The sequence below is a fragment of the Penaeus japonicus genome, unplaced genomic scaffold (assembly GCF_977035675.1).
Source record: "Penaeus japonicus unplaced genomic scaffold, GWHDUDI00000001_assembly GWHDUDI00000024, whole genome shotgun sequence".
Classification (NCBI taxonomy): Eukaryota; Metazoa; Arthropoda; class Malacostraca; order Decapoda; family Penaeidae; genus Penaeus; species Penaeus japonicus.
In genome coordinates this window covers 19,590,891-19,600,890 of record NW_028234426.1, presented here as the reverse complement: position 1 = coordinate 19,600,890, position 10,000 = coordinate 19,590,891, and the positions used below count along the sequence as shown (strand labels likewise).

At 34.7% G+C, this 10,000-nt stretch overlaps 2 protein-coding genes across 4 annotated transcripts in view; one reads left to right on the top strand and one right to left on the bottom strand.

Moving 5' to 3' along the window:
- Positions 1 to 986, bottom strand: part of LOC122253828 (uncharacterized) — a 120,698-nt gene extending 119,712 nt beyond the window's left edge. The window contains exon 1 of the mRNA XM_086551142.1: positions 855 to 986. Within this exon, the coding sequence (XP_086407268.1) occupies positions 855 to 947 (93 nt within the window). The 5' untranslated portion in view covers positions 948 to 986. The remainder of the gene's footprint in view (positions 1 to 854) is intronic.
- Positions 1 to 9,723, top strand: part of LOC122259689 (uncharacterized) — a 66,595-nt gene extending 56,872 nt beyond the window's left edge. For 2 of the 3 annotated variants that reach the window (XM_086550796.1, XM_043026611.2), the window contains exons 2-8: positions 3,819 to 3,937; positions 4,272 to 4,453; positions 4,683 to 4,824; positions 4,963 to 5,087; positions 5,246 to 5,344; positions 5,656 to 5,862; positions 6,771 to 9,723. In XM_086550796.1, the coding sequence (XP_086406922.1) occupies positions 3,826 to 3,937; positions 4,272 to 4,453; positions 4,683 to 4,824; positions 4,963 to 5,087; positions 5,246 to 5,344; positions 5,656 to 5,862; positions 6,771 to 6,887 (984 nt within the window). In that variant the 5' untranslated portion in view covers positions 3,819 to 3,825 and the 3' untranslated portion in view covers positions 6,888 to 9,723. Of the gene's footprint in view, positions 1 to 1,264; positions 1,411 to 3,818; positions 3,938 to 4,271; positions 4,454 to 4,682; positions 4,825 to 4,962; positions 5,088 to 5,245; positions 5,345 to 5,655; positions 5,863 to 6,770 lie in introns of those variants that run through there. The other variant, XM_086550795.1, reaches the window with a different exon arrangement.
- Positions 9,724 to 10,000: the final 277 nt, after the last annotated feature.

Here is a 10,000-nt window from a genome sequence, read left to right as displayed (position 1 = left end):
GCCCTGGGTACACTCTATGACAAAACTGAATTATTTACTTCAGTAGACAAAGCCACAGCCTCCATGCTGCCACTCCCGTCACCTGCTCAAAGCCCTCGCCCGCCCGAGCCATTCTCGCTCCCTGGAAACATATTCAGATGCCTCCACCTTGTTTCCCTATAATTAAAGGATATTACACTAACATGTGGGCTGCCTCCATGCAGTGTTGCACTGCGAGATACTATTCAAATATCGAAGTAAACATTGCAGATCCAAGATATTCATCGAAAGCTACCCAATGCTGCAACAACTTGTACTGAAATTTACTTCAGAATGAATTCATCTGATTTTCGTGTAACTCAGTTGCTCATATAGTGTGGTTATCATAAACTAATGAAAAAATATAGTGAACGAACTGACTTGGATTGTCAAGTGTCCCGCATGTGGTAATGTCTTAGTCTCTCGTATATTAAATATCTGCCCCTATATTTGGCAATCCCGAGGGAGGTCAGCATGATAAATATCCTCATTTAACCTCTTAAAAGAATAATAGGATTGTTTTTGTGTGCATTTAGCGTTCTATTGTTTCTATTAGCTTTAATCTTTTGAATTATTCTATGATCTCCACTCTAGGATTATAAAAACCGATTTCATATTCTCCTCTGCATTTGACACCTCTAAATTTTAGCCACAGAAAGCTAATGCAGTGATATGTAGTCGTAGTTTTAAAAAGCCAAAGCGGAGATGCACTTTTGCACAAAATTGACTAACCTAAACGGGACGATGAACGTTTTCAATCTAGGAGAGCAGGAAACTATTGGTGGCATACATCTTTTACCAAACATTTTCGTTGTCTATGTTCTACATAACCTTACATAACAATAAAGACATGCCTCCTTCCATTTCTGGAAGTTTTCACGAAGCTCCTCGACTTCCTCCGACTTGACAAAGCTCGCGTCCACGTCCATCACGTTGATGTCGCCGTCTGGTTCTTTTCGTGGCGGTCGTCTTCGAGTGACATTTTTTTTTACATTACTACTTACTTTTATTTTGCTGTAGAAATGTAATCATGATCCTAATCTTTTCTTCAATTTCGATGTCAATTTGTAATATATGACTATTGCTTGAACTGGTAAACAAACGTTTATCATGGTGTCGTGAGGATATATTATAACTGAATATTTCTGTAAAAAAAAGTTGTATAGAATGGATATACTTATCTAAATGGCAAATACACAAAATATAACGTTTGAATAATACTTTATATGGCACTTATATTTTATATTTGGTGATTGCGGAAGGCTGCCGGCATTTGTTTATTTGTTTACATGGATCAGCTGATGGAGATAGTACACGCGGATGCTACTTTGTCGCTGTTACTCTACAGTAGATACGTGGCCAGATAAACATATATAGGGAGAGATATTTTGGGTAAGATGTAATGTCTTTAAATGTGGAACCATAGCCATCATTGTGAGAGTTAATTAATTAGTAAGTTACACCAGAAAAAAAATAAAAATTAAGTGTTAATAATGGTCCCACATGTTGATGGTTGACTCAAAAACTGAAGCACCTCGTGTTATTTAGTCATCTGGGTACAAAGTGAAATATATGTAGCTGCATCAATTAAGGTGCGACAGGTGCTTGGGTATGGCAGTGATACTCTCACTTATCTAATTATACTAGATAACCTTATTTTTGTGTTTTTTTATTTTTTTATTTTTTTATTTTTTATTTATTTTGTTTTGTAATCCAGATTGGTAGAGTTATTGGCACTGAATTTAAGGCATTTGTAGGGATTGTAATTAAAACAGAAATCAAACCTGAAGTAATCCCTCACATTATTTTGAGTAATTTATATTATACTGAAAATTGTAAAGAAGGTGATTCACATTAACATTCCAGGGTGCATTTCCTACACCCATGCTCAGAGATCTTTGGCATAGACCTAGCCTTTTGTTTAGACAGGTTTTGACATCCCAGGACAAGAAAATGGGTCCTTTGCCTTATGTTTAGAGTAGCTCAAGGTTTAGCATATCTCCGTCATAATTTGTTTTTGTGGCATGCACCTAGGCTTATAATCAAGAGAAACATTATATACTAACATTTTATCTCTTAAGTATATTTATGTATTTACATTCATTTGATAGGAAGAGAGTAATTAAATATATATATTTCTTTTCTTATAGTAGCAACCCAAGAATTTCGTTGTATATCAGAAATTCATAGTGAATTAGAAACGTGATGTTGAGATGATTTTTGTTTTTATTTTTTACTGTTTCTATTGTTATTGATACCATTCATGTTATCTTTATTATCATTATTGTGTTTTTTATTTTTGTTTTTATTTTGTTGTATTTTTTTTTTAACCTCTTCTTTTTTTCATCATCATAATCACCAGCATCATCATCATTGGTATTATTATTATTATTTTGATTTAGTTTATTTTTCTTACTACAATTATTGGCGTCTTGCTCCTCTCAGAATGATTATTACTATTGTAATCAGCCTGTTTTTATTCTCTTGTGTTGTGTTCCTACTTCTCCTGTTCCATTTCATCCTTATCCTTTGTCTATTTGAGCTCCTATTTCCTTTTTCTTTCCTTCTTTTTCTGCACTTCAACCAAAATTTATATAGAATAATAAACTTATATTTATAATAATATACATTTTTCTTTCAACTGAAGATGACCTTGTGCTATTATTATTCCCAAGTCAAAGAACAATAGGTGGTCTTTGCATGACAATGAACACGGAATGAAATAAGAGTCATAAAGGAAGGTAACCATGCAGTGCAAGAGATTACCGATACAGATGTGTTATTGAATTTCCCTGGGACTTTTATAAAAGAGAGGAAATATAGGGACAACAATTGATTTTTTTTTCTGCATTGATCCATACTTATAGATGGCTTGATTTCAAAGAAGACTGTATTATTCTATTGAATTCTGCAGATTTCCTCAGAATGTTTAACAACAAACACTGTTACCAAATGATCATATATGTTATTGTTATCACTAACATCTTATATCTACGTTTTCTTTTCCTCTTCCACAGCATTATCCTTATTTTCTGTTTCACCATAACTGTTATTCATCATAATGACTCTCCTCCTCCTTTTCTTCCTCTTCTTCTTCTTCTTCTTCTTCTTCTTCTTCTTCTCCTCCTCCTCCTCCTCCTCCTCCTCCTCCTCCTCCTCCTCCTCCTCCTCCTCCTCCTCCTCCTCCTCCTCTTTCTTTCCATTTTCATATTCATTATGCTTTTTCTTTGTCTCCTTCTATGTCATGTGTCAATAATCAGAGGAAGTGACAATCTAAAACATCTCTTATATTTGAGTGTAATGTACTCCCACAGAATCATGTTCTTACAATGAGCTCTTGTATGAATGAATGTGGGTGGATATGGGTGTGGGATGGTAAATAGATGTATGTATGAGTGCATGTTTAACAGAGGGTGAGAAAGAGTGGGAAGAGGATATATTGTAGCTTGTATGCTTCCTCTCTCACAGATTAGTGTAAGGTTTCATGATCCATTTTAGGGCAATCACTGTTGATAAACACAAGCTATATTTAGAAAATAAGATTTTATTAGCTTGTGGTGATTATGGATGGTGGAGGAAAAAAAAAGAAAAGAAAAAAAAACATCTGGAAAATCTTAGCCTAGAATTTATTTCCCAGTAATATGACATTGAAATTTTCTTGAAACTTATTATCTTTTTTATATAGGTAACACTGATTCCACAAAGTCCTGGAAAGTCTCTTGTAATGCTAAGGTGCTCAAGGTATATCATTTTATTAGCTGACAAATACACATTTTTAATTGTGCAATTTATTATTGCAGGTGGAGTATGGATCTGAAGGGAGCGCAGGAGGCTTTCCTGGCGGTGCTGCAGCAGATCCCTCAGCCAGAGACCCGCAAAGCTTTCCTTGCATGGGTAGATGACACCTGGATCAGAGGAGGTAAGGGAGAGAGTCACATTTGGTGACGGTGGTATTACTGGTGACAAACTGGATATTACTTTGTTGTTATCTGCTTAGAAGTAGGTTAGTCTCATTTTTGAAAGAATTGTTTATTTCATTGTGACATTTTAAACATATCTCATATCTAAAGATTGCCATATAGTTTGTTTGAATTTACATTCCTGTTGATATATGTAATATGTGATGATATTTAATCAAGGAAAGACTTATCTGCTATGAGAACTTATCATAGGAGAGATCATACTGTGAGTCACCACAGCTATTCATTAATACATATCCTTTTCTGACACTTAAAATTAATATTATTTTGCAGTGCCACCAACACTGATGGTATGCCCACCACCATGTCCACCTCCACCTTTAGTACCTGGCTGCACCTCAGACTACAGCAGTGGGGATGCCAAGCTTAGAAAAATTGCTGATGATCTGCGAGAAATTATGCCACTGAATGCAATTCTTCCAACTGAGCAAATTACTTTTCCATCTGTAGGAGAGGTAGTGCTCGGTTTTATATTTTTTATTGTATATTTTATCTCTGCTAGAAAATGTGGAATTGAGATTATATATTATACTATTTTTGAAACATTACTTTTGTGCAGTGTGAGGAATTATATGATCTTAAGAATTGTTGATTATTTCTGTGTCAAAGATTATGAAAAAAATTGAAAACCAAAGTAGTAGGAGCAAGTATCAGATATCATAAGTTTTATGAATTTCCCCTCAGAATGCAGACTGTGACCCATCACATACATTGCATGTAGATGCATTTCTTTATGATGAAGATATGGTTGATGAGCTGTGTGACACAGGAGAATTGGCTCGCAACTACTGTGTTGACTGTTCTTCACATAACACCCAGCCAATCAGTAAGTGGTCTTCAGAGGAAGCATGAGGAAACATATATTGTGAAATAAGGAGGCTTCAGTCATAGCAAGTTATTATCATATGTAAGCATAATCAAATAAATAATTCATAAAGTCATCCTTACTTTTATTTTATTTCAGCATACATCAGCCATTCAGCTTCACGAGAGAGACTAGCCTACATTTTCCGTGCATTGCTCCCACCTATACCTGAGGACACCATTTTACTTGATATAGGTTCAAGATTAGGGGCAGTTTTGTATGGGGTAAGTGGATCTTATACTTAACTTATACATTTTGGTTAAGATAAGCTCTTCCTTCCATTTTTTTCTCCTTCTCTCTATATTGTGAAATGGTATGAAGGTATTTGAAGATGTTATTATATTGTATGTGTTAGTTACTCATAAGGTTATTTGTTCCCCAGGCATATATATATAGCAAATGCCGAAGAATAGTGGGTGTAGAAATTAATCAAGATTTATGTCAAGTTCAGCAAACAATTATCAACAAATATCAATTCCAGGTAAGGAAAACAATGAAAATTAACACTTGTTATGATTATACTTTGTTTGTAAATAAGCAGAATTGATAGATATACGACCTGAAAAAGTGAATTTTTAAGATTTATTTATATTTTTTTTATTATATTTTTTGTTTAAAAAGTCAGATGTTATGTTGTTTTACCTAATCATTTAACTATTTTCGAGAACCAGTTTCATTATATTTAGATGTTTACTTATATTAAATATATATTTTGAAAGTTTCCTGCATTTCTTACTGTAGCTGGAACTATACTTATAGCAGCTAATTGTTTTCTGTTTTTTTTTTTTCTAGGATCGTGTACAAGTTGTAGGTGGTGACATACAAGAGCAAGCAGAAATTGTACGTGCCGCAGACATCATAGTTCTCAATAATGTATTTGAGTTCTTCATGCCTCCTGGTGTTCAGGCTCGCATCTGGGCTTTCTTACGGAGTAATATCAAGAAAGGATGTTTGCTGGTCACCATTCCCTCCCTAGAAGACTCTCTGCAATATATCGATGTATGTTACGTTTGATATCCTATAGAAATCGTTGTGACTAAACTCTACCAAAGTGAACATTTCATATTTACTCTTAAAATAACACAAATATTTTCAAGTACATGAGTTGAAATTGTCATATGATATGAAGTGAAATTTTAGTAGTTTTCAGTGTATCACTTGTGCTTGTAAATTAACAAAAGGTCATACCAAGAAAACCCTGTAAGATATATGTTACATCTCCTATCTGCTATTCAGTGAGAGGTACAAGACATCTCATAGTTTAGGTCTTCTCAAAATCCTTGCATCTACTGTTACATACTCTGGTGGAAAGCTTTAGTATTTAGAATAATGACTTTTTACTTGTGCTATATATCTTTTGAATATGTTTATCTAATCTGTTGAATATTTTAAGGTTTAAAGTGGAATCCTTATCAGATTTTTACTTGATATCCCTTTGAATCATTAACAATGTTGAGTAATCTGTTAGAATGACTTGCAGAGTGCTAATCCTTTAGTCACTAAGGTTCTATTTATGATATGCAAATAAGACTGTTTGATTTCTTCTAATAGTAAAAAGAGCATGTTACATATAAGATTAATGTAGAAGACCAGCTCCAAGATATGGGTGTGGTTACATCAAGGTTTTACTTTCCATGTTACAAAATTAAAGATGTTTTATTATCTTCATTGCTAATCAATTCACTATCATGCATTATCACAGACTTATACCTTTAAATTATCTTTACCTTGAAGTGTTAATATTAGCATTTTTCTTTTAAGAATTATCTCCCTATCTTCCTTATGTCTTATTCTCGTCCTCATCCTTTTTACATCAGAAATTAAGAATTATTTTTCCTACACTCTTTTTAGATGTAATGTGTTTGGTAAATGCTCTATTCCTATGTACATATATTTTTTCATTGCAGTGTGGCTTCCGTGTTCAAGAATGGGCCCGAGAGCTTCCGCCACATGATCCCAACATCACAGCACCCTTTGACTTCCAGAGTGAAACTTCCGAGGTGAAGCTCTATCAAACCATTTAAGTTATAGGAGTGTCCTGAAGTGTCTTGACCTGAAACTATGTCTTTGAGGATTGCAAAGAATATATTTTAAGTATATTGGTGAAGTATGTTTCATGCTACAAGAGTGAAAGACTTATTAGTCATAATTTTAGTGTTTTTTCCCAATATCAGAAAAAAGCTCCTTTCATTAGGAATGTTTGTTGGAAGTCATTTTAGCAAGGGCGCAACCACCAAGTATTTCCCAGAACTGCTTTGCATTTAAATGCTATGAACAGAAACCAGTCTGGACAGTGTTTGGGAATGAAATATATTCAGATACAAATATTCTGACTGTATCCCTTTTGCCAAAGACTTGAGCATTTTGGATGTTCATTGTTTTGTGATGTCATCAAAGTGTAGAAGACTTCTTTTGTTTATGTACTGTTTTAAGTACATAACTTATGTATATAGTATGAAAAGAGTGCCATGCCATGTTTTTTTATGCCTTCTCATTTTTGTTGTTAGGAATGAGGTTTACAGTGTGTAAGACTGCAGTATCCTTTTGTTTCAGACAATATTATGTGATTGTCATTCCTGTCAGATTGCCCATTAAAAGATGTACTTGTTAAGAAAGAATATGGTCTAGAATCGTATGTCAATAAGATTAAGTTGTTATTTATTTTTATACCATAAGGCATATAGAGATCAGACAGATATTTTTTCTGCTGTTTGTGCTTTGGTATCTGATGCTACTAGCTGACTTAAATAGATCAATAATATAAATAATGAATGTAAAGATTCCATATCTGGCTTCCATAACTATATGTGCCTTCAAACCCTGTGAATGAACACAGGTTGTTGACCCAAAGTTGCACACTATACAGAGTTTGTGCTAACCATGAAAGACATAGTCCATATCCACAGTATCTCTTTCTACTTTAATGTGAAGAGGGACTCCTGAAGAAAAAAAAAAATGGCTGGGAAGGAAAATGAGACGATACCTGCTGTCTTTATCGTACCGTACACCTCACACTTTTGAATCAGAGAAACGTACTCCAACCCACATTGGATAGGAATGTCCTCGCAAACAATTTATAGGAGAACTGATCGTCACACTTGTCTCTCTTGGAAACATGGGCTTCCTACAGCCTGGGTGCGATGTTCTTCCTGATAGTTTAACATTTTTCCCCCTATCTTTTTAGTTCCGTTGGTGACACATGCGGAAATTATCATTAGAAATATGAAGTTATAGTCTTAGTCCCATTCCTGTTTAGTTATTAGCATACCTTTCTCACCCTTCCAATATTCCCTTTCTTCTTCCTTCTCTTGATTTCTTTCTTCTTTTCCCTTTCTTGCTATTCTTCTTCTCTGTCTTTGTCTCTTCTTCCTCCCTCCTCCTCCTTCCTCCTCCTTCCTCCTCCTCCCTCCTCCTCCTTCCTCCTCCTTCCTCCTCCTCCTCCTCCTCCTCCTCCTCCTCCTCCTCCTCCTCCTCCTCCATCCAAGATCTTGATCCTCCTCCTCCTCCTCCTCCCCCCCCTCCCTCTCCTCCTGCCTCCTCCTCCTCCCTCCTTCTCCTCCTCCTTATCCTCCTTCTCCTCTTCCCTCCTTCTCCTCCTGCTTCCTTCTCCTCTCCTCCTCCCTCCTTCACCTCCTCCCTCCTTCTCCTCCTCCTGATCCTACTCCTCAGTAAGTTGATGTTTAGGCACTTTTCTCTTGTTGTTGCGATAATAAGTCATTTATTATCTAAATGTTGACATGAAATGCAAGAAAATATAGGACATGTAAAATGTTGAAACTTTTTTCAAAAAATATTTATCTAACATAGTAATTTTTTTAATGTAATTTAAATACCAGTTATGGTAAAATTCTGATATTTACTTATTATATGTGAATTCTGCATTGATTGATTTATGTGAAGTAGGAAGTGGCACTAAATGATAATGTGCCTTGTATTTTTTTTTCTTTCTTTTTCAAAGGGCATTTGATAACTATAAACATTTTTTCATGCTTAGTCAGTGGATACTCATGACTGACATCGATAACAGTGATGTTTGTCACTGTTTGAAATAGATTATGATTTTGTAGATGGCCATGGTGCTAATAGCAGACTCAGTTGTTGGAGAACAATTCTACTTTTCTGCAAACCCTTTGTACAAAGCAAAACAGAGTGTCCATAAGTGCCCTCCAGTGCCAGGTCAGGGTATCCAACCTTCCAAAGTATACTGACCAGGAGAATATGTACAGTTTTTGCAAGAGCCAGTTCTCTCTCTGGTAAATAGAAGCCAACACTATATAAGAAAGGTGATTCATTGAGGATGGTTTTATTATGTGGATTTTCAGTTCATTGTTTTAACAAGGGATGGATTTTACTGTCACATCCTTGTGAGTGATAGTTGACAGCATAGATGATATCCATTATATCAAACATTTCCTTAATGAAAAATGTCAGCATAAACCTAATATGTGATGTGGTTTGGCCTATGAGTCCTTTACAATCTCATAAGTGCTAAAAACAAAAGCTACTAAAACTCCCTTTTTTGTAAGTATTGCTTATGTTGACAGCAATTCATTTTTTTCATACCATTGCATTGTACGGAACATTCAGTGATATTTCATTTCAAATTACATATACTGTATGTATGTAGTGTGTCTGTATGAATGTATGATCAAGGTAAAGAGATCTTTCAAAGGAACACCTCATGGACTCATTTCCATGATCTAGAATGAAAATCAAGTACTTATTGGCATATATTTTTACTACATTTGTATCAAGTAATCATTGAAAATCTTCTGAACCTGTATGTAAAGTGTAATGTTTCTAAGTAACTGAATTCAGATGTTGTTTTTACAAAAGATGAAAAATAAAACTGCTTTCGATTTTGTACCTTTTTTTTACACACATATCCTCATGTTGCATCAACACAGGATGTGGAGAATTTCAGCATCTAAGTAGAGAAATAAATTTAAAAAAAACTGATGAAAAGTGTTGACCAGAAATGTCTTTAAGTAATAAACGTTTCTTGTATTAGTTTCTTGCTGTCAGTCTTCCTCTAACAGTTATAATGCTATTCCTTTTCCTGCAGTTTGAAATGCATAATCATTAATTGTATCAGGATATTCTTGATATTTTTATTTATTTCTGGATACTGATTTGA